Source organism: Chiloscyllium punctatum, chromosome 4, assembly GCF_047496795.1.
Source record: "Chiloscyllium punctatum isolate Juve2018m chromosome 4, sChiPun1.3, whole genome shotgun sequence".
NCBI classification, from domain to species: domain Eukaryota; kingdom Metazoa; phylum Chordata; class Chondrichthyes; order Orectolobiformes; family Hemiscylliidae; genus Chiloscyllium; species Chiloscyllium punctatum.
The window spans coordinates 102,069,786-102,094,943 of NC_092742.1; the positions used below are offsets into that span (position 1 = coordinate 102,069,786).

The window sequence follows — 25,158 nt, forward strand, 5'->3', positions numbered from 1 at the left end:
TTATTCAAATCATTTATCTTCAGGGATTGCACAAGCTTTCAGCTTTTAATAAACTAAAGTAGTTTGTTTCCAATCAGGAGATAGGTTTTTCCCTCACTCTACGCGAATGGGTCACACTCAGAACAGTAATAGGATTATTACTTCAGCACTCTGGGTTCAAAGACCAAAGTTTCCAGGTCCCTGTTGTAATTGGACGCGAGCACTTCTTAATGGCATAAATTGAGTTGTAGCCAGAGGGTCCCTGACACATTAATACTGGTCTGGGCAGCATTGAATAATACTGCAGAAAAGATTGAATGCTTACAGAAGCAAGAAAGTGATTACAAAAAAATAAACCAATTGTTATGAGCATTCAAAAATGGGAAATAACATTTCTTTTACATTTGGACTGTTCATTTCATTTCTACATTTCAAATAAACCAGTCCTCAACACAAATTTGGTTCTAATCCTCAAAATCAAAACATTTTGAAATAGAAAAATAAACGACTGGAAACATTCAAGAGGTCTGACAGCATCTGAGGAGAAAGAGTGGATGTAATGTTCAGAACTGTGACCTCTCGTCAGTACTCAAGGTCATACGTCTGGCACAAAACTGGCTCTTCTTCCAAGGTTACTATATCCTTGAGAACTTTTTCCCAATTAATTTTTATCCCCCCCAGAGAGGGGACTCCAACTAGGCTGGGTTTGAAAGTTTTATTGGGGCCCTTTTGTTTACCTGAACAGTTTATATCTCCAACCTAAGACTTTGATGTCTGAATAAAAAATGGTCTAACCAAAAGGATAGTGGCCAGCTAGCTATGTAGCTCGCCTTCATTTACATTGGAGTTTTTTTTAAATTCAGTTCAGAACTTTAGTGGGTTCAGTGGCAGCTGAGTGGGGAAAAGGTTGCAGGATCTTTTCTCTCTCTTTCTGCCCTTCTGACTTCACAAACTGCAAGCTGGCTGTGTCATTTTTAGTCATTGTGCTAAGGGACGTGTGTAATGGGACTGTTGGAAGTATTTTCAGAACAGCATCATGACATTGGGTTTGGAGAAGTTATCTGGTATTCTATTTTCTGTTTGCTACAGTTCATTCTGTAATTTTTAAAATAAATTGTTTGCTTAAAACTTGGCAGCCAAACCAGCTACTCTAGAAATATCCACTATACGCTTAGCTCAAACAACCAGCAAAGTTACACTCTGGGCTACTTGCTTAAAAGTGTTTTGAGGGGTCTGGCCGAGTCCATAACACCTCTGAAATTTTAACTGTTTCTCCCTCCAACACTGCCACACCTATTGGGTATTTCCAGCATTTTGTGATATCAGTTCAGATTTCCAGCATTGCTTTTGAGGTAAGGTAGAACTTGCTACCAGAGGTCAGTGGTAAATAGCATACATGTGCTCAAGGGGAATACTGGACAAGCAAAACAGAATCAAAGTTTGCAATGATAAATTGAAATGAAGAAACATTGGAGAAGGGTCAAGAGAAACATGACAATGGCACGGACTGGTTCGTGTGAATGGCCTGTTTCTGTGTTATATATCCTTTGCAATCCTATGTAATAGTAAAGCATTTTGCCCTGTTGTTCAATAGCATTAACATTTAAATTGAGCATCCAGACAGCCGTACACTAAAATACTTTCCCGATGTCTTTTTTCTGTAACAGCACACTGTCATTTGAACTATCACTTTTCAATCTGAACCTTTATGCTTTATGAACCAACCATTAACTAATTCACAGCAACTGCTTAGTCTATTAACAGAAGGCCTTCTGCACTTTCAAATATGATAAATTCTATTTTTTCACGTTTGAAACTATTAAGTTTCTGTCCGACACCAAACATATTTTGTGCTGGAAATCATAACAACGGGGCTGGGAAAATTTAAAGGTTAATGGATGTGATGGAATGTTGGCCTTTACCTCAAGAGAGCTGAAAAGCAAAGGATTACTTCACCAATACTCTGGTTAGACCTCATCTGAAGTGCTGCATTAGTTCTGAGCTTTCCACCTTTACTGCCTTGTCGAGAACACTTTGCTGATTGATCAAAACAATACCAGGAAGAAGACAGTTAATTTTTAAAGGCATGGTTGCATGGACAAAGCTTGCACTCCTCCTTTGAATACAGGTTATTGAGACTGTCCTAATTGAGGTATTTAAAATGACATGGGGAGTCAACAGGGTAAGTATAGTGAAATCAGAACAATTTGGCTGAACTTTAAGATTACACTTCCATCCCCCATGATGTCAAGAAGCACTTCATAAAGTAGTGGAAACAAGGAAGCATTACCCATAACTCCAACAAAAAAAACTGTTTAAAGTGGGGGGGGGGGGGGGGAAATCAACCATTTCAAGACCAAGATTGAAAGCTTTTGGTTAGATAAGGGCATGAAGAAGGGTGACTGGACCAAAGCATGTAGACAGTGTTAAAATATTGATCAAATAAACGAATTGAATTGTGAAACCAGGGCCAAGGAGCTAAATGGAGCATTCTTATTTCAGGCAACATCAGGCAAAGTATCGAATTTCAAAGGATCACTAATTGTAGGGGAAAAATCTCTTCTTTACTACCTGTCAGAACTAGGAAGACAAAATAATTAAAGAATCAAACTTGTGCAAAGAACTAGATACTCTAGTGTTAAATGTTAAAAAAGATTAGCAGGTCCAAGAGTTTTGCTTTAACCATTTATTCCACCTGCATTATATAAAACATCAAGTTAGTCATGGATAAGGGAGCAGATTTTAATTAAAATATCATTCAAACATAATCACAGGCTAACTTCACTTGTATCTCCAATTTGGTTCCAGGCACCATTACAAGCTATCAACATTTTTGGACAATAACACCCAAGCTTGGTAATACTTACAGTTGTGGCAGGTGTCATTATTCCCATTGGTACAGGAATTACAGGTGCCCCTAAAAATAGTAAACATAATGTTGAAAATGTCAAACAGATCTTGGTTCCAATTTAGCAGCTCATGCTACTCTATCCAGGTAGAGATCCACCAGAGCACACATTAAGGCTAGAACTTTTTATATGCCTATATCTCTATACTTTGGGAGAGATAGTGGACTATTACTCCAGAAACCCTGTTCAACTCCCATCACAGTAGGTGGAACTTAAATCAACCTAAAAATTTGGAAAATAAAGCTAATTTTAGCAAGTGACAACAATAATTATCATGAATTTCCCTAAAAGCACATGTGATACACTGATATGTTTTAGGGAAAGAAATCTGTTATTCTTACCCAGTCTGGCCTACACGTGACGCCTTATGCATTGCAATGCGGCTGACACTTAACTGTCCTGAAATGGCCTAAAGATGTCTCTTAGTTCAAGGACAATAATAGATGTGCAACTTATGCTAGCAGTATCCACATTTCATGTAAGAATAAACAAACTACATGTACTCACCAAACTATAAGAATACCTGCACATAAATGATAGCAAAAGACAGACTGCTGAGAAGACACATTTCAGTTTAATTTTTACTGCTTAATGAAAATAATTTATTCAATTTACATACCAGGTGGCACAGAAGGAGGAAATCCTGCAAATTGTGGAGGAGGAATACCCGGTGGTAGTGGAGGTATTCCCAAAGGAGGGCGATTCATGTGTGGTGGAAACGACATTTCTTCAGCACCAACCTACAAGAAACAATAGTTACAAGATTCAAAATTTTCTAACTTTGCTGCAATAAGGCAGATTTGTCAGAAAGTTTACACAAGAAATTAAGACACTTAATTATAATGATTATAACAAAGGCTTTCAGACATCTGCCGTGCCAACAAACATCACAGGCCCACTCAAACTCACCACTTGCCCAAGTTAAACAACATTCAGGGCTCTCTGGGCCATGCTGTTTGACTGAATTGATTGAATGCATCCAGTGCTGTTTTGTCATTATCGCCTCTTGACAGTCACCAGCTTGAAGGAGAGAACCTTGTGATCCCACAATCCAGTTTCTCAGTCCAGAAAACAAACAGTACCCTAGCCCGGAAGAACCCAAGAGGAAATAGCTTCCAATTCCATGAACACTCAAATATTATCTTTGTATTTTGGATCTAATTTGCTAGCTCCCATCTAAATTCTGACCAGCATGCCATATTGGGTATTTTCAGACGTCAGGCCACAGCCACTACATCATCCTCACCAACCCTACTGTCACTTGCTTGCAGCAAAAATGATGAGAAAATACAGTGAAGCATAAAAATAGTGAATGCTCTTAATAATTTAAGTTGGCAAAGTGATGTCAGCAAACAGAGGACTTTGGTTCAAAATAACTTAACAAAAGAAATCAAAGACATTAACAACACCGGGGGGGTGGGGAGAAAGCAGTTGGCCTGATCACAAATTCACTAACGATGAAAGGTGACGGAAACAGATTCAAAAAAGCATTGAAAAATAACGATGAGGAAAGAGTGAGTAAATGAGCCCAGACAGCTTTTTCAAAAGGTTAGGCACAGCGCAATGGATTGAGTTAAGGGATAGCTCTTTCAAGGGTTCATCATAGTACAATGGATTGTTCAGCCTCTTCATCCAAGGCAATGCTGCACAAGCTTGGAAAAGCATTTTTAGAACAACATGATTCAATCTTTACTGAAGCATGATTACGTCAATTTATAAAGTATTTTTACAGACAATTTAGAACAAGTGACATAGAACCTCCTCCTTTCCTCGTCCTGAGGACAGAACACAGCAAATTAGGCAGGAAATTAAAAAGTAGGTCCTCTAGGGTAGTAAAATCTGGATTACTTAGGGTGCCAAAAGCTAGTGAGAGTAGGAATAGGAGGATAGAGCAGATGTGCAATGCGGTTTAGAAACTGGTCCAAGGGAGAAGGATGCACATTTTTGCATCTGAGGAATCTCTTCTGGGGTAGAAGTGACCTGAATAAGAAGAACAGATTGCACCGGAGTTGGAAGGAGTCTAATTTACTGGTGGGGAGATTTGCCAGAGGAGCTCAGGAGAATTTAAACTATTAAGGAGAAGACCCAAGGAAAAAGGGAAAAGAGAGATCAGTTTTAGATTGGTGCAGTTTGACACAATCAAGCAGTCACGGCAGGTAGGAACAAAGCAGAGAACAAGGTAGGGCTGATACAATAAACTAGAAGAAAGTGAGGACTGCATTAAAAGTGGGGATACATTAAACTACATTTATACCAATGCAAGAGGAATGCGACATGCTGACAGATAAGGCAGATGAGCTCAGGATATGGTTGGGAACATGGGACTGGGATATCACAGATATTACAGAAATGTGTCTCAGGGATGGGTAGGATTGGCAGGGTATAGATGCTAAAAGTATAGAAAATGGGACAAGATGTTATGGCTATACTTGGAGGATATTCATGGGAGTAGGTCAAGGGAAATTATTTGGGTGGACCTGAGAAGAGATGATCACCTTTTTGGGATTGTACTGCAGACAACCGCTCCCCTCAAAACAAAGGTCAGCTAGAAATTGAGCAGCAAATTTTAAGGTGATCTCCATTATCTGAGAGAATAATATAGGGGCTAATGGTAGGGGATTTTAACTTTCCAAACAAGGACTGTGACGACCATAGTGTTAAGGGCTTGGATGGAATGGAATTTGTTAAGTGTGCACAAGAAAACTTTGAGATTCAGTATGTAGGTGTACCTACTGGAGAAGGAGCAAAACTTGATCTTCTCTTGGAAAAATAAGACAGGGCAGGTGACAGAGGTGTCCATGGGGAAGTACTCTGGGACCAGTGATCATAATTCTCTTAGCTTCAAAATTGTGATAGAAAAGTATATACCAGATCTAAAAGTTAAAGATTAAATTGGAGGGAGGTCAATTTTGACGGTACAAGGCAACGCGATGGCGCAGTGGTTAGCATTGCTGCCTCACAGCACCAGAGTCCCAGGTTTGATTCCAGCCTCAGGCGACTGTGTGGAGTCGGCACATTCTCCCAGTGTCTGCGTGGGTTTCCTCTGGGTGCTCCAGTTTCCTTCCACAGTCCAAAGATGTGCAGGTTAGGTGATTTGGCCATGCTAAATTGCCCACAGTGCTAGGTGCATTAGTCAGAGGGAAATGGGTCTGGGTGGGTTACTCTTCGGAGGGTGGGTGTGGACTGGTTGGGCCAAAGGGCCTGTTTCCACACTGTAGGGAATCTAATCATCGAATCTAATCAAGAACTTTCAAAAGTAGATTGGGGGTGGATAGTCACAGGTAAAGGGGCAGCTGGAAAATGGGAAGCCTTCAAAAAAGTGACAATGAAAGACCGTATGTCTCTGTTAAGGTGAACGGCAAGGCTGGTAGGCGTCGGTAATGCTTGATGACTACTGAAATTGAGGTTCTGGTGAAGAAAAAGATGGAAGCACATGTCAGGTATAGACAGAAGGCATGGAGTGAATCCCTAGAATAAGAGCAGTTGAGAGGGAGATCAGGAGAGCAAAAAGGGGACACGAGACAGCTTTGGCAAACAGCATTATGTAGAATCCCTTGGGATTCTCCTAATATATGCAGAACAAAAGGGTAACTAGGGAGAGAATAGGGCCCATAAAAATCTGCAAGGCTGCACAATTGTGGAACCGCAGGAAATAGGAATGATACCAAATGGGTAGATGTACCCTAGAACTTTGTGGAAAGCTAGGGAAGAGGGCCCCTTGCTTAGTTATTTGTATTGATAGCCACAGAGGAGGTGCTGGAAGACTACAGGTTGCCTAACACGATACCACTATTTAAGAAAGGTGGTAAAGAGCTATAGACTGGTGAGCCTGATATCAGTGGTGGGCAAGTTGTTGGAGGTGATCCTAAGGGAAAGGATTTACATGTATGTGGAAAGGTAAGCACTGCTTAGAGAGAGTCAACATCCCTTTGCGCATGGGAAATCGTGTCTCACTAACTTGAGTTTTTTTTAAAAGAAACAATGAAGAGAATTGAAGGCGGCAGAACAGTGGACGTGATCGACATGGACTTCAGTAAGGTATTTGACAAGGTGCCACAAGGTAGACTGGTTAGTGAGGTTAGATCACGTGGAATGCAGGTAGAACTAGCCATATGGATACAGATTTGGCTCGAAGGTAGAAGACAGAGGGCGGTGGTGGAGGCTCTCTTTTCAGACTGGAGGCCTGAGACCAGCAGTGTACCACAAGGATCAGTGCTAGGTCGACTGCCTTTTGTCATTGATATCAATGATTTGGATGGGAACACAGGAGGTACATTAAGCAAGTCTGCAGATGACACCAAAATGGGTGGAGTAGTGGACAGGCAAGTAGGCCAAGAAAGTAGCAGATGGAGTTTTAACTTAGATCACTGCATAGATAGATGGGAAGATTGAAGGAGGTGTTTGGTATGCTTGCATTTATTGGTCAATGCATACGAATTAGGAGGTCACATTGCGGCTGTACACGAAATTGGTTACACCACTTTTGGAATACAGTTTGCAATTCTGGTCTTCCTGCTATAGGAAGGATGGTGTGAAACTTCAAAGTATTCAGAAAAGATTTACAAGGATGTTGCCAGTTTGGACGGTTTCAACCAAAAAACGTGATGCTGGAAAAGCACAGCCGGTCAGTCAGCAGCTGAGGAGCAGCAGAGTCGATATTTCAAGCACAAGTTCTCCATCACATTCCTAACAAAGGAGTTATGCTTGAAACGTAGACTTTCATGCTCCTCGAATGCTGCCTGACCGGCTGTGCTTTTCCAGCACCCCACCTTTTGACTCTGATCTCCTGCATCTGCAGGCCTCACTTTCTCTTGGAGAGTTTGAGTTATTGGGAGAGGCTGAATAGGCTGAGGGCTTTCGTCAAGAGAATCAGAGGTCCAGTGGTTATCTTATACAAGTTTATAAAATCATGAGGGGATTAGATAAGGTGAATAGCCAAGATCCCTTCCCCAGAGAGGCAGTGTCCAAAACTAGAGGGCAGAAGTTTAAGGTGAAAAGAGAAAGTTTCAAAAGGAACCTAAAGGGCAACTTTTTCACATAGAGGTTGGTGCGTGTATTGAATGAGTTTCCAGACGAAGGGGAGTCTGGTACAACCACAACATTTAAAAGGCATCTGGAGGGGTATATGAATAGGAATGGTTTAGATGGATATGGGCCCTATGTTGGCAAATGGAATTAGATTAGTTCAGGATATGCAGTCGGCATCGGTGAGTCAAATTGAAGTTATAATCATGCCGTACAGCCCTATGCTGTACTATGAAGACTTGGAGTCAATAATAAAGCAGTAAAGGATAACATTTTACAAAGACTGAACAGGCAAGAGGTTCTAGCTGCTCAAGATCTTAAATTATGAAGGGGTTTTATATAGTTGACACTGATGAGATCCACAAGTAAAATCTAAATTACAGGCTGTAAAAAGACAGCTGATGATAAATCCAATGAAGAATTGAAGAGAAACCTCAGGTGGAATGCACTGCCATGTTGAATGGTCAAAGCAAGTAGCAGTAGGGCTCTTGTGGCACAGAGGTAGGGTCCCTACATCTGAGCTTGGAGGCTGGCGTTCAAGTGTCACCTGTTTCAGAGGTGTCTGAACATCTAAAAACAAAAAAAACAAAGCACAGAGCATTTAGGGGAAAAACTAAAGAAGAATGGGATAAGCAATTGAAAACAAAAGTATGATAAAGCTGCAAACTATGTAACTTTGTGGAGAAAGTGTTGAAGTAGTGACCTTTCAGAGAACCAACAAAAGCCTGAAGGGTCACAAACTTATAAAATTCAACAACATTATGGAAACACACCCTAAGGTATGCATTAACTTGACAATGTAATAAAATCAAATAGACAGGAATTGGCAGAAGTGCTCAAAACATTAACCAAAACACACTTCAGCTTAGGAATCTCCCTTTATTTGAACCAAATTCAAGCCACTCGTATAAGAGTTTTGAAGCAATCCCTTAGAATTCACAAAAAGATGCAATAATTTACATTTCTATCAGGCTTTTTGGACTGCAACATCTCAGCACTTCAAAGGAATACAAATAGAAAGCAGACAAACTAAAGAATGAAAGAATAGGATAGCTGATTAAAAACAAGACAGAGGAGTCCAAATTAAGGAGTATTTACAGAAGAGAATAGTTGTGAAACAAAAAAAATTTGAAGAAAGGAGTTGCAGACCTGAGGCTGAGACAGCTGGGAGCTGGTTAGAGTGTGGGGAATGCAAAAGATTACAGAATTAATGGAATCTAGCAATCTCAAATTGCTATGTGGTTACAGAGTTCAGGAGGGCAAAGAACATGGTTGGGTTTGAACACAAGGATGAGAATTTTATATTTGAGACATTGGTGGTACAGAAATCTTTATGGTTCATCAAGCAAATGGTTCAGTATGACATAGCATGTGCAAGGGATACAGGCAACACATTTTGAATGAACTCATTTACACAGGGTGGAACTGCAAGCACTAACCAGAACAGGATTGGAAATGTCCAATACAATAGTAACCAAACCATTGAAGGTTTCAGCAGCAGATTGTCTGAAACGGATGAGATGATACAGATGACAGTCGGGTGCCCTGCCTAGCTCAGTCTGCTTAGATTCAGAAAATCACATCAGTCAAAAATAATGGCCCAGGTGGTGAGATGGCTTCAAGAGTACAGACTCCATTTATGGCACGTTCCTACTATATTCAATCTTCCCACGATAACTTGAAGAACCCTTTTCTCACCCTTTGCAAGATGTCACACAAGCAATGTGACAGCCAAGTTAACAGAGATGATAGCTAGTCAGTCAGCTACAAGAGTCACAAAATGATTTATGATCAATATACAACTAAGCTACCAATACAGCGTCTTATCTGTTTTACTGTTTTTGTTTCTGTCACATAGAAGAAATGTTAGATGTGTTTGACAAAAAATATAATTAAGGATATTATTCCCTCTATTAAGTATTGAACAAATCACAAGTTATCAGTCACATGCCACTGATAACCTTGGGCCTTTATCAGATTGACTTCTTATTTGAAACTAGATCAGTCTCCCATCTCTCCTACTTTTCAATATTTCCTTAAGCCTCGGACTGAATTAGTTATACAGATGGCTTTTACATCAACTAAGCCTGCATGACTGTTTTCCATCATGCTTCCATCTCAGTAGAGACCAAAAACTTTATTTTGTGGAAATTGAAAATCTGTGAATTTATGAAAAAAGAATGGAGTCACAAAGTTTACAATTCACGCAAAAGTATTGTACAAAAGCAAGGTACATGAATACATATAACGAATCTAGCTAAATAATTTAAAGATGCTCAAACTACAAAAACATGGTTACTCAATCTAAACTAAATTTCTCACTTCAAGTCCCCAAGTAAAATATTTATTAAACTGCTCAAGATTAACCACTTAACCTGGGAACTGTTCCAGAGATTTGTAGGAAGAATTAAGCTTTCTTAAACCTTCTGTTTATTTTTAGCAAGTTTGTTACTGCAAATTTCATCCAACTGTCTCACAGTTGTAAGCAGAGTAAAGCCAGCACACAGAGTAAGGGAAGGTAACAGTATTCTTACATAAGCATAAATAATTATTCAAGAGAGTTGCTCAGGGGCTTGAAGGAAGTCATGGCAGTATTGCCTGCACCTGTGATATGTTCCTCCTGTGCAACGTGGCAGATCATGGAAATTTCAGTTGTCCCTGGTGAACCCATTTGTGGGAGGTTTAGCCAACTGCAGCATTTCTGGGAGATTGCAAATTATTTTAGGGGCAGTGCAACCTGCACAAGGCAGACAGATTGCACCTGAACCAGAATGAGACCAGCATGCTAGTGGATAAAAGTTAAAGCCAAAAAGTAGCAATCAAATTGCTGGGAAGGTACCACAGGGCTCCTTAAGAAACTGAACAGTAACATTTTGGAAAACTTAAAATGTGTGTAAAATTAATAGTGATAGTCAGGGACATCAACTTCAATACAACTGGGGTCAAAGAGATGTACAGCACGGAAACAGACCCGTTGGTCCAACTTGCCCATGCCAACCAGATATCCCAACCCAATCTAGTCCCACCTGCCAGCACCCGGCCCATATCCCTCCAAACCCTTCCTATCCATATACTCATCCAAATGCCTCTTAAAATGTTGCAATTGTACTAACCTCCACCACTTCCTCAGGCAGCTCATTCCATACACTCTGTGTGAAAAAGTTGCCCCGTAGGTTTCTTTTATATTTTTCCCTTCTCACCCTAAACCTATGCCCTCTAGTTCTGGACTCCCCAACCCCTGGGAAAAGAGCTTGCCTAATTACCCTATCCATGCCCCTCAATTTTGTAAACCTCTATAAGGTCACCCCATAGCCTCTGACTCTCCAGGGAAAACAGCCCCAGCCTGTTCAGCCTCTCCCTATAGCTCAAATCCCCTAGTCCTGGCAACATCTTTGTAAATCTTTTCTGAACCCTTTCAAGTTTTACGACATCTTTCCGATAGGAAGGAGACCAGAATTGCATCCAATATTACAACAGTGGCCTAACCAACGTCACAACATGACCTCCCAACTCCTGTACTCAATACTCTGACCAATAAAGGAAAGCATACCAAACGCCTTCTTCACTATCCTACCTACCTGCGACTCCACTTTCAAGGAGCTATGAACCTACACTCCAAGGTCTCCTTGTTTAGCAACACTCTCTAGGACCTTACCATTAAGTGTATAAGTCCTGCTAAGATTTGTTTAACCAATATGCAATACCTCACATTTATATGAATTAAACTCCATTTGCTACTTCTCAGCCCATTGGCCCATTTGGTCAAGATCCCATTGCAATCTGAAATAATCTATGCTGTCCACTACACCTCCAATTTTGGTGCCATCTGCAAACTTACTAACTATAACTCTTATAATCACATCCAAATCATTTATAAGAATAATGAAAAGTAGAGGACCCAGCACCAATCCTTTGGCACTCCACTGGTCACAGGCCTCCAGTCTGAAAAACAACCCTCCACCACCAGGTGAATTGGCCATGCTAAATTGCCCGTAGTGTTAGTTAAGGGGTAGATGTAGATGTCGGGGTATGGGTGGGTTACGCTTCTGCGGGGCGGTGTGGACTTGTTGGGCCGAAGGGCCTGTTTCCACACTGTAAGTAATCTAATCTAATCTAATCTAATCACCACCCTCGGTCTTCCATCTTTGAGCCAGTTCTGTATATAAATGGCTAGTTCTTCCTGCTAACCAGTATCAAAAGCCTTACTGAAGTCCATATAGATCATATCTACTGCTCTGCCCTCATCAATCCTCTTTGTTACTTCTTCAAAAAACCCAATCAAGTTTGTGAGACATGATTTCCCATGCACAAAGCCATGTTGACTTTCCCGAATCAGTCCTTGCCTTTCCAAATAAATGTACATCCTGTCCCTTGGGATTCCCTCCAACAACTTGCCCACCACAGAGGTCAGGCTCACTGGTCTATAGTTCCCTGGCTTGTCCTTACCACGTTTCTTAAACAGTGGCACCACCTTAGCCAACATCCAGTCTTCTGGCACCTCACTTGCAACTATCGATGAAACAAATATCTCAGTATGAGGCCCAGCAATCATTTCTCTAGCTTCCCACAGAGTTCGAGGGTACACCTGATCATGTCCTGGGGATTTATTCACCTTTAAGCATTTCAAGACATCCAGAACTTCCTCCTCTGTAATATGGACAGTTTTCAAGATGTCACCATTTATTCCCCTACATTCTATATCTTCCATATTTTCCACAGTAAATACAGATGCAAATACTAGTTTAGTATCTCCCTCATTTTCTGCAGCTCCACACAAAGGCTGCCTTGCTGATCTTTGAGGGGCCCTATTCTCTCCCTAGTTACCCTTTTGTCCTTAATGTATTTGTAGAAACCCTTTGGATTCTCCGTAACCCTATTTGCCAAAGCTATCTCACGTGCCCTTTTTGCCCTCCTGATTTCCCTCTTAAGTATACTCCTACTTCCTTTATACTCGAAGGATTCACTCGATCTATCCTGTCTATTCAGATATGTACTTCCTTCTTTTTCTTAACCAAACCCTCAATGTCAACCAGCATTCCCTATACCTACCAGCCTTCCCTTTCACCCTAGCAGGAATATAGTTTCTCTTTTCTCTCGTTATCTCATTTCTGAATGCTCCTCATTTTCCAGTCGTTCCTTTACCTGCGAACATTTGCCCCCAATCAGCTTTCCAAAGTTCTTGCTTAATATCATCAAAATTGGCCTTCCTCCAATTTAGAACTTCAACTTTTAGATCTGGTCTACCCTCTTCCATCACTATTTTAAAACTAATAGAATTATAGTTGCTGGCCCCAAAGTGCTCCCCACTGACATCTCAGTCACCTGCCCTGCCTTATTTCCCAAGAGTAGGTCAGGTTTGCCACCTTCTCTAGTAATACAATCCCAATAAGGTTATCATCCCTTATTTCTCTGTTCCACTCAAATAACTTCCCTGGATGTATTTCGAGGAATATCCTCCCTCAGCACAGCTGTAATGCTTTCTCTCATCAAAAATGCCACTCCCCCTCCTCTCTTGCCTCCCTTTCTATCCTTCCTGTAGCATTTGTATCGTGGAACATTAAGCTGCCAGTCCTGCCCATCCCTGAGCCATGTTTCTGTAATTGCTATGATATCCTGGACCCATGTTCCTAACCATGCCCTGAGTTCCCTGTTGGGCCCCTTGCACTGAAATAAATGCAGTTTAATTTATCAGACTTTGCTTGTTCTCTACTTTGTCCCTGCCTGCCCTGACTGTTTGACTTGCTTCTGTTCTCAACTGTACCAGTCTCGTATTGATCTCTTTCCTCACTATCTCCCTGGGTCCAAACCCCTCCCCACCCACCTTACTAGTTTAAATCCTCTCGAGCAAATCTCCCTGCCAGTATATTAATCCCATCCCAATTCAGGTGCAATCCGTCCTTCTTGTAGAGGTCACGTCTACCCCAAAAGAGAGTCCAATGATCCAAAAATGTGAATCCTTCACCCAAACACCAGCTCCTCAGCCATGCATTCATCTGCTCTGTCCTCCTATTCCTGGCCTCACTAGCACATAGCACAGGAGTAATCCAGATATTATGACCCTCTAGGACCTCCTTTTAAAATTCCTGCCTAAACTCTCTAATCTCCCATCAGAATCTCAACCATTTTCCTTCCTATGTCATTGGTTCCAATGCTGGTCCCTCTCCCCCTTGAGAACATTCTGCACCCACTCAGACATTCTTGATCCTGGCACCAGGGAAGCAACACACCATTCTGATTTTTTGCTGCTGGCCACAGAAACATCTGCCTGTACCTCGGACTAGGGAGTCCCCTATCACAACTGATCTCTTGAAGTGCAATGTACCCCTCATTGCATTACAGCCAGTCTCAATACCAGAAACTTGGCTGCTTGTGCTACGTTCCCCTGAGAATCCATCACCCCCTACATTTTCCAAAACAGCATACCTGTGTGAAATGGGATTAGCTACAGAAGACTCCTGCACTACCTGCCTACTTCTCATTCCTTTCCTGGAATTAACCCATCTATGTGACTGTATCTGTGACTATAACTGCCATCCATCACATCCTCTTGCTCTTGTAGATTCCTCATTGCCTCTGTCTCTCCAACCGATCCATTCGATCCGATATGATTCGCAACCAACAGCATCCAATGCAGATACAATCCTCAGTCACCCATAAACTCTCCCTAAACGCCCACGTCCAACCATTTTGCTCCTTCACAATCTACAGACCCAGACACTGTCTTATTCCTCTACAATACGCTGCTGCAGATTAATAGTTATGGCTTATATTTTAAGTTTAATCAAGAGACATATCTCACTAAAACATATAATCAAGAAAGAACCGACACTAATTGGCGGCACGGTGGCTCAGTGGTTAGCACTGCTGGCTCACAGGACCAGGGTCCCAGGTTTGATTCCAGTCTTGGGTGACTGTGCAAACTCCACACAGACATTCTCTCCCAGTGTCTGCCTGGGTTTCCTCCGGGCGCTCCGGTTTCCTCCCACAGTCCAAAGATGTGCAAGTCAGATAAATTAGCCATACTAAATTGCCCATTAGATGCATTAGTCAGAGGGGAAATGGGTCTGCGTGGGTTACTCTTTGGAGGGTCGGTGTGGACTGGTTGGGCCGAAGGGCACATTTCCTCACTGCTGCAGACTTACTGTAAGGCCATGCTTAAAATATTAACTTCTGCTTCTGTGCTGTGACCTCTCCGAAACAGGTTCCTCCAAGATTAGTAGTGAATTTCACTGTTTGTTAATTTTCCCAGATGCACTCCGATGTCCAGGAATACATGAATTCAAACAGCAAAGGCAGTAACTGTGCAGGTTCATTGCTCTGTCAGTTTCTTTCTCTCTCTCGCTCTCTCTCCTGCACTGACCTCACTGTGTGCTTCTTTTGTCTGTTTTTCTCCATGTTAAAACTACTGTTGTTTTGACTTTTTTTTTCCCTCCAAAGTTCCAAAACAATGCAACAGCATATAAAACAGTAATTGCTGTTCCTGGAATTCGAGGAAAGCACCTCCAAAACCTAAAATACCTCAAAAGAAAAGGAGCAGCCTGATACAGCCAGAAAGTTTTCCCCCCCAAGCTCCATCTTGGATTACCCAGAATCCTGCAGTCACAGAGTGCATGGCTTCGCTGTAGTGGAATTCTTAAAATGCTTCCAAACACTACCTTAAAAAGCTATTTTTGAACACCGCACAAGAGAGGGCAATCCAAGATTTAATTTTAGGGAACAAAGCTGGGAAAGTGTCTTAATTATCAGTAGGGGAGCATTTTACAGTCAGCGATTATAACTCTGATAGATTCACGATTGTTATGGAAGAGGATAAAAATGGGCCTGAAATAAAATTTCTCAGTTGCGGAAAGCTGATTTCAATTAGATCAGATATGATTTGGCCAGGATGTGCTGGGAACACGTCCTTGCAGATGAATCTAAGAATCTCAGAACAGTGGACACATTCAAGGAGGAAACATGGAGAGTAGAGGCCAACATGTTCCAATAAAGAGAGACAGTGGGGCTGTCAAATCCTGTGAACAATGGATACCAACAGATTTATATAACATTGAACATCAAACAACTCTAACCCTCTATGCCCTGACTGTTCACGTGCCTAAATGCCTCTTAATGTATCTGCTTAAAACTTTGTTAATGTAAATTGGGCTCTTTGATTTATTTTAATACTGAAAGCATCATTTTGGATAGCTTTTAAACTGAAAGTTATCCACAGTCATCGAATGAACCCATAGGGGTCAGTGTTGGGGCCTTTACTGTCTGTGATAGATTTAGACTTGAAGGTTGACCAGTAAACTTGCAGATCTCAAAAAAGTTAGTGTGATTATACATAGCAAAGAGGATTTAGTCAGGCTGTTGAGATGGGCTGATCAGTGGCAAATGGAATTAAATTCAGATAAATGGGAGGTGATGGACATGGACAGGTCAAACAAAACAAGGAAATACATGATGAATGACAAGACCCTTGAAGGATCGGGGGACCTTGGCATGCACATACATCGGCTCTTTAAGGTATCAGAACAGATGTATAATGATAAAGGCAGCACATGGGATACAGCCAACTGTGTTTTAACTGACACCATTGATAAACAGGCAAAAACTATATACAGCAAATACTGGAAGTTTACTCTATTATTTCTGTGATGTCAGAATCATCAGTTGAGGGTGCGAGTTAAGAGGCTCTCTGCATTATTATTTAAGTGATTTCTGCTGTAATTGGTGATAGGTAGACCCCTGCCTCATATTTCAATTTGTCTGTATTGTTACATTGGTAGAATATTCTGGTTGATCAATCAGTACATGCCTGGTCCCACAGGTGCCAGTGAATGAAAGGCTTGTGTACTTGCCTTTATTAATCAAGATTAGTTTAAAAAACAGGGAAGTGATATTGGAACTTCTAAAACTTTAATTAGGCCTCAGCTAGAGTATTGTGTGCAGTGCTGGAATCCACATAATAGGAGGAATGTGATTACACTGGAGACAGTACACAGGAAATCTACCAGGATGCTGCCGAGGATGGAGAGTTTTCGTTATGGAGAGATTAGACAGACTGGGGTCCTTAGAGCAGAGAAATTGAGAGGGGTTATGTCTGAGATGTATAATATAGCTAGGGTAGACAGGAAAAAAACATTTTCTTTGATGGAAGGACCAATGGCAACACTGCACAAATTTAAAGTAAAGGACATTAGATTTAGAGGAAATGTAAAGAAAAGGCTTTTCACCCTGAATGTGATGCAAATCTGCAACTTACTGCTTATAAGGGTAGAAAAGGAACATCACAACATTTAAGTGGTAAGTCGATGTGTACCTGCAATGCCAAGACACACATGGCTATGAGCCAAATGCTGGATGATAACACTAGGACAGACAGGTTTTCAACCAGTGCAGACACAATGGACCTCCATGACTATGACTCCTCAATTAACACAGGCATGCCTGATGTCCTAAGCATTGCCACCTTGGAGCAGAACTGTGCTGATTTCATTTGGAGCCCTATATTTAAAATATTCCCTTCTCCGCTTGACTAAAACTACAAGACCAACTCACCGTTGAGAGTTCTTCAACTGATGAGATTTAAAACTCTAATGCCCAAACACTGAAGTGGACCTCAATATTGATTATGCAGCTACCCGAAATCCTTGGGGCCAGTTGTTTTTTGGATTGCAGAATAAATGACATTTTCATAGTGAAATGAACAAAAGTTCCGAACAGCAGCCCACGTGTGAATAGTATGAGCGCTGAGACACAACTGATGCCTTCCAGCGTTGGGCCATGCCACAGCGGCACATCTAAATGACGTGGGTCAAGTGGCTGTGGAGTTGGGTCACCCATTCACATGTCAAACAACCTTGTAATACAGAAAAAAAACTTCACAAAAAGAAACTTCGGATTTCGGATAAAGGATGGTGTACCTATACTAGACGTTTCCTACATTTGCTTCTAAAATTAAAAACCTAGACCCTCCTACTCAAAACCAGAGCAGTACCCATAATCAACCCAACGCTATTAACATTTTGTTGATCCTTTTTTCCTATTTCCACCTTCAAGAAAATTTTTTAATTCCTCGCTGGCCACAGGGGAAGCATGAGGAGACTGCAGAATGGTTAATATGGTCCCACTCTTTTTTTTTTAAGAAGAGTGGTAGAAGTGAACAAGGAAATTACAGGTCGGTGAGTCTCACATTCATGGTGGGAAACTATTGTATTGAAGGAGTGAATTAATACTCACTTGGAAAGGTATGGGTTAATTAGGGGTAGTCAGGATGGCTTTATCAGAGGGAAGGTATGCTTACCAAATCAGTTAGAATGTTTTGAAAATGTGATGAAGTGTGTGGTTGAGTGAAGTTCAGTTAATGGCGTTTATGTGGACTTCTGACAAAGTCCTACATGGGTGACCGACTGATCAGGTGAGAACACAAGGAAACTTGGCAAGAAGGATCAGAACTGGCTGAGTAACAAGATAGAGGTATAAGGTCAGAGAGACTGGAGGAAGGTGCCCAGCAGTACACGACAAGGCTCAGTATTGAGACCCTTGTTGCTTGTTATATACATCAAATATATAGATAAAAATGTGGGAGGAATGTTAAGTGAATTTGCATATGACATCAAGATGGGTACAGTAGTTAATAGTGAAGACTGCAGGTTACAAAGATATAGATAGGTTGGTCAAGAGAGCAGATTGTATTTAACCCTGTTCAGTGCAGGGCAATGCACTTTGGAAGAAACAACAAAGCGAGGGAATATTCAATGAATGGCAGGACACTGGATAGCTTAGAGGAACAAAGGAATCTTAGGGTAATTAATCATAGATCCCTGAAGTCAGCAGGCTACCTGAGTAGCATAGTTAATTCTGCATACTGGACACTTGTCTTTCATCAGTGGTTGCATAAGGAAATAATGTTGGAGTTCTACAGTGTGTTAGTCAGGCCAGAACAGGAGAGAGGAACCTCAATTATCCAAATGAGATGGACGGGCACCATTTCATTCTGATAAATGATTATTCAGATAATCACTTTTAGCTTAAATGGGGGAAGCCATACCGATCTAATGCTGTGCTTTACTGGGGAATTTATTTAAATCTATAATTTTCATGAGTCTACCATTTAAACAAACTAATCTTTGCAATCTGCAAATTACAGGTTAAAACAAGAACTAAAGTCTTACCATGACATCCCAGCATTAAACAAGGTCCCAAACAGTTTTTACAATCGCAAGACCATTTACAGTATCAATTTCCAGGAACTCAGTCTTGGAAGAGAAAGACAGAAGCCATGCCTCGCACATGCATTTACGCTCTGTGTTTTTAAAAAATGAACAGCTTGGTAAAGTGGTGGGAATACTGTAAAATACATTTTTGCAAAGGGCTATGTAACAACACTTAAGCTAAAAAATATCCAGTCGCTGATGCTTGAGCTGCTTGTGTTTCTTTGTTTTTGCCAGCACTTTCACATCATCTTCAGTACAGGTAACTTGATGTAACTTTTTTTAGATTAGATTACTTACAGTGTGGAAACAGGCCCTTCGGCCCAACAAGTCCACACCGACCCGCCGAAGAGCAACCCACCCAGAGCCATTCTCCAACATTTACCAGTTCACTAACACTATGAGCAATTTAGCAGGCCAATTTACCTAACCTCCACATTTTTGGACTGTGGGAGGAAACCAGAGCACCCGGAGGAAACTCACGCAGACACAGGGAGAATGTGCAAACTCCACACAGACAGTCGCCTGAGGCGGGAATTGAACCGGGGTCTCTGGCGCTGTGAGGCAGCAGGGCTAACCACTGCGGGACCTTGAAATCTTCTTCGGATAATCAAAGTTCCTTTCTCCTGTGTAGTTCTGGTCACCCTACTAAGGAAGCATGCGATAGCAGGGTGCACCAGGATGCAGCCTGGGATGAAGAAACTGAGCTATAGATTGAAGGGGGACTTGATTGAGGTGTGTAAGATTACGGGGAATATAGGCAGTTTGAAGACCGTGCAGCTGCTCCCCTCGGTTGAGGGGTCAACTACCAGAAGGTAGTTTTAGTTTTAGGCTAAGGCGCAGGAGATTCAGAGGGAATTTGGAAAAAGCTTTTTCGTACAGCGGGTGATGGAAATCTGCAATGCATTGCCTGGAAAGCTAGTGGAGGCCGGAAAGCTTACTACCTTTAAGAAATATTTGAATGAGTACTTCAAAATGTCATAATATTCAAGGATACGGGACAGTAAATTGGGACTAGTTGGTGCAAGGGCCTTTCAGCTCTGTACAAATCAAGTCGCTAGAACAAAGCACGTTCTCAGAAGCTGTAGAGAAACCATTTATTCATCACCTGAACATAAATTTGAGAAAAGCATATCATTGAATCACTACAGTGTGGAAGCAGGCCATTCAATCTATCAAGCACACAGCGACCCTCTGAAGAGCATCGGTCCCAGAATCCACCCGCCTCACTGTATCCGTCCCTGCATTTTCCCATGGATATTCTGCCTAACCTGCACATCCCTGGACAGTATGGACAATCCATATCTTTGGACCCTAGTAGTAAACTAGAGCATCTGGGGAAAACACACACAGACTTGTGTCTGCGTGGTGTTTGCACAGAGGATGGAATTGAAGCCGGATCCATGACACTGAGGCAGCAGTGCTCGCTACTGAACTACCATGCTGCATCCCGGTTATCAATTAGACCATCTGTTTCATTGACCAATAATAATTCAACCTCCTGAACTGACAGCAATCAAGTTCAACAGAGAATTGACACCTGGAACCTTTTGGCCTGAATATCTTTTTACTAGAGGTAGCACTTTTTTTCATGAGGCCAGCAGTTGATAACACAGTTCAAGCAACAGAGTTGAATGACTTGACTTGGATTCGGGTGAACCAAGGAGGGGGGGGGCCTCTTTCACAGCACCTCCACAGGGCAGGCCAGCAGACAACTCCATTCTTAAGCAAAAGGTTAAGTGTAGCGTGCCCATCAAACACTCCCATTACAATTATTACACTGGATACATATAGAGTAAGCTTTGTCTATTCTTTCAAAAATGAAAACAAAAAATATACCTCAACATTGTTTGTTTGATGGGGACAATCTCAGGACAAGTACAGCACATGGCTTGTATCAAATTAAAACTCCACCTATACTGTCCCCCATCGGTGAAGTACAGGCACACCATTAGATATAGATTAGATCTCCCTCTACGCATCACCAAACACTTCCAGGTCAGGGACTGCAGAGAGATGGACACCGAGTAATACTGCCTCTATTTTTTCAAACCGAAATTAAAGCTCTAACAACACTGTACCGTCAAACAGACTCTGGACAGACACAGCCAGAGTGTTACAGACTAACGGTCCACCTCAAAGCTCAATTGCTTCAGCTATCACCCAAGAACTACAATAATTTCAGCACAACTACAACTCTCCTGTCTCAACAACTCAGCCTTTTGACTGCTTGCTAATAGCTGCATCAGTTACCTTCAGGCATCTCGTTTTCAATCTTCAATCCCTGTTAAAGCACCTTCAGCTCATTCATATCCGCCTTTAAACTAATCAGTTGAACCTACAGCTGTCTGAACCTACAGCTATGTTGATTCAAATTACACGTTTTGTTTTCTGCAAACAATCAGAATTGGAAGCGGCCACTCAGTCCATAATAATGCTCCATGGAGAAAAATTGTTATTATTAGATATCCACTGGAAGTTTATTTTCATGACATGCTGATCAAAGTTCCTTGTGCAGTCATCTCCCTGTTATGAAGACGCGGCCGTACTATACCTTTAAGAAAGTAAAAGCTAGCAGTGACAGCACCAAGTGTTCTCAATAAGACACAATGTAATATGTGCTCCAGCTACTGGGAGCTGGTTCCCTGGAAACGACAAAACAGATTCGAATTAGGCCAATCAGTTTAAATTATACAACAAAAAAATACCAAATTCCATTCAAGTCTGAACTGAGTATATTGACGTTCTTAAAAACCAATGACACACTCCAATGCTTTGGGATATAAGACAGAGGAAAACTAAACAGTCGGGGGAGAACTGCCACCAACCCAACAGCTATAGTCTGCAAGTGAGAACTCAGAGGTACCTGCACAGAGAAAAACCCTCAACTGACCTGGAGAGACAATCTACTGACAAAGACTAAGAGAAGATTCGACTGCTTGCTGGTTTTAACATTTGAATTTTTCTGTAAATCTTAATGGCAGTTTTGTCAAACTAATACTATAGAAGAGAAGGTAAGAAGATAGGTTAGAAGAAGGAATTGTAAACAGCTGTTAATTATTCTCTGTTATTCTTTTAAGAAATAAAGTTGTTAATTTTTACTTTAAATAGTTCTTGGACACTACTTTTTATAGATTACTGCGCGGGATACATCTTTTCTGAGTCGCTGATTTTAAATTAAGCAGGAGGGTTTACTCCATGTCATAACATCCCTCATAGGCAGCAAGTTCCAGTCACACTCACTCGCTAAGAAAAGGCTCTTTTTCACCATCTCTTTTTCTAGCCCAAAACCTGAATCGGCTGTACTATAGCTCTGGTACCTAAAAAAAAGGAAGGTCTTTCCTTTGTTCACTTTATTGAAACATGTTATAATCTTGTATACAAGATAACATTGAATGACAACCTGCTCTAGCTGTTTGTTGAAATTTGAAACTTAATTCTGGACAATGAAACAAAGTTAGATCTGATCTACAGATAACTGGCCTAATATTATCACAACAGACGGCTCTAGCAGTTTCTTCTTTGCTATAACTGACATTAGTTTAATATATAAAGACTTTTATTAGCAACTTATAAGTCTAACCCTGGTTCACCTGAGAACGTGTATAGGGTATAAGCAGGCAGGGAAAAAGTTCTGAGTTTTATGAAACAAGAAGTTCCGCTGAGCACGACTCAGATCAGATAAGAACTTGCAGTAAACAATGAGGTGCTGGAGGTAAGGGTAATGGCTTAACAAGGTGGAAAAGCATTCATTATGTGGAGCCATTTAACAAGATGAGGTAGCATTCAGCAACTGAGGTCAGTTTAACAAGGTGAAAAGTATTCATTACGTGAAGCCAGTTATTCATTGCGTAACAGCAGATGGTTTAATATTTAATGTTACCAGTCTCTGATCGTAACGGTAACCCAATTTATATGTATGTTGCCTTATCTGGATGCTCCTCCCTGTAAGATGGCTATATAGTTCATTGAGAAACTGCTCTTCCAGAGAAGACAGTGAACTCATGCCCCTGCGTACATGGGCAATCGTTCTCTCTCCCTCCAGGGCTCAGAATAAAGATGAAAGAAGTAAAACTATGCAGTGTCTGAGCATTTTCCTTCAGCTAAAGGGGGAACGGAACAACACACCTATACAAAGTATAGCCATTGTCAGCAATGATAAACATAACATGTTGCTTACCAAAGCAAAGTTGAGTTAAGCTGGTATTTTTTCAATCAATTTGAGAATACTATTTAAAAACATTTGTGCTTCTTGCACACATTGTCGTTTTGGTCGAATCAACGTTCTCAAAGAAATGTAACTTTGACTTGTTACCAGCTCAAAATGTTTTGCAAATGAAGTGGTTCCTTTGATGCCTTTATAACTTTAACCATAAACAGCTCAGCTACAACTTAGATAATTTCCACACTTACATCATCTCAATCATTATGATAGCAGAAACCATGTCAGAAACAAGCAATTTCCTAACATTCTCTATTCCTGCGAGTTAATTAATTGGATATTTTTTAAAAGTTCTCCCAGTGACTCCACAGTCAGAATTTGGCAGTTCAGAGCTGATCCAATCTACCAACATGACACTATTTCTCAGTAAAATATCACCAATCCAAGATATTTCACAACTTCCATAGGATACAAGATCCAACAACATATTTCTGGTAAGGAACAGCTCCTTAGTGCTGTGGTAGTGCCTGTACCTCTAACACAAAAGGCCCATCTGCCCCAAAGGTATGTTATAAGATGGTCAAATCGGTTCATTAGCAACAACTGGTTGATCGGAGGATATAATTCTCGTTTTAGTGCTCTTACAGCAAACAGGTAGTGTCTCTACTCTAGATCAGGAATCCTGGTAGGGGCATGGGAACAAATCCAACTTTGTACTCAAGTCAGGCCGGTGTGCTCACCAGTCCATTAACATTGGAACTCCGTGCAGAATAGAACTGCAAGTGTACTTGCACCGCATCTGGTGCCATGGTACATGTTAGCTGCTCACAACCTTTTCAAGGCTAATTAGGAATGGACAATCATTTGGACAGTCAAGCCCATTTCACCATTCAAAAAAATTGAGACGAATCATTTTACTTCAAACTTCCACCTAACCAACAAAATCCTTCTTGCTCATCAAGAATATTCCAAGATTCTGCACCCACTGCTAAGATTTCCAAAGATTCCCAATCGTCAGGGGGAAAAAAAGCTATCTTTGGTATGTTTTTGATTCATTCATGGAAGATAGGCCGGTATTATTGCCCATTCCTAGTTGCCCTTGAGGTAGCTGCCTCTTGAACCACTGTAGTCCATTTGGTTTTGGAAGATCAACAAAGCCACGAAAGAGGAAGTTCCACAATTCTGGTCTAGCGACTCAGCAGGAACGGTGATATATTTCCAAGTCAGGTGGTCAGTGGCTTGGACAGCAATTTGCAAGTAACATTTCCATGTATTCCTAACCTGGATCAGGAATCAGGCTATTTTCAAACTTGTAATGAGGTAAAGTTAGTAAATGATATCACTGTAAAAGATCCCTTAAGGAACAGCAACTATAACACGGAACAATTTATTCCGCAGTTTGAGAGGGAGGAATATGGGTCATAAACAAACGTGCTAAGCTTAAGTGGGAGGAATTTCAGTGAAATGAGGGCAATGCTAACCAAAGTGGACTGGGAAACTGGTTGAACAGTAAAAACAGTTGAGAAAAGATATAAGAAATTATTTCATGGAAATATATATCCCAGTGAGATAGGAGGATTCTAGGAGTTAAATAAGCCAACCACAGTTAACCTAGGAAGATAAGGACGTTAGATTCAAAGAAATAACATAAAACATGGCAAAGACCAGGAGTAAGACAGCAGATTGTGAAGATTTTAAGTAGTAAAAGACAACCTAAAATAGAACGAGAGATAAACTTGGCATGTAAACTTGGAAGTAATATCAAGAAAGAAATTCTTTAAATATAGAAAAATTAAGAAAAAGGCTTAAGTGAGAGAACAAAGCTGTGGAAATAATAATAAAAAATAACCAGGAAATGGAAGAGGCAATAATAAATACTTTGCAG

At 41.0% G+C, this 25,158-nt stretch overlaps 1 protein-coding gene across 4 annotated transcripts in view; it reads right to left on the reverse strand.

Annotated features, from left to right (window-relative positions):
* Positions 1-25,158, reverse strand: part of LOC140476596 (RNA-binding protein 25-like) — a 93,757-nt gene that overhangs the window by 59,169 nt on the left and 9,430 nt on the right. For 3 of the 4 annotated variants that reach the window (XM_072569431.1, XM_072569429.1, XM_072569428.1), the window contains exons 2-3: positions 3,508-3,628; positions 2,847-2,896 (exon numbers count right to left, since the gene is read on the reverse strand). In XM_072569431.1, coding sequence (XP_072425532.1) covers positions 2,847-2,896; positions 3,508-3,613 — 156 coding nt within the window. In that variant the 5' untranslated portion in view covers positions 3,614-3,628. Of the gene's footprint in view, positions 1-2,846; positions 2,897-3,507; positions 3,629-8,346; positions 8,484-25,158 lie in introns of all 4 variants that reach the window. The other variant, XM_072569432.1, reaches the window with a different exon arrangement.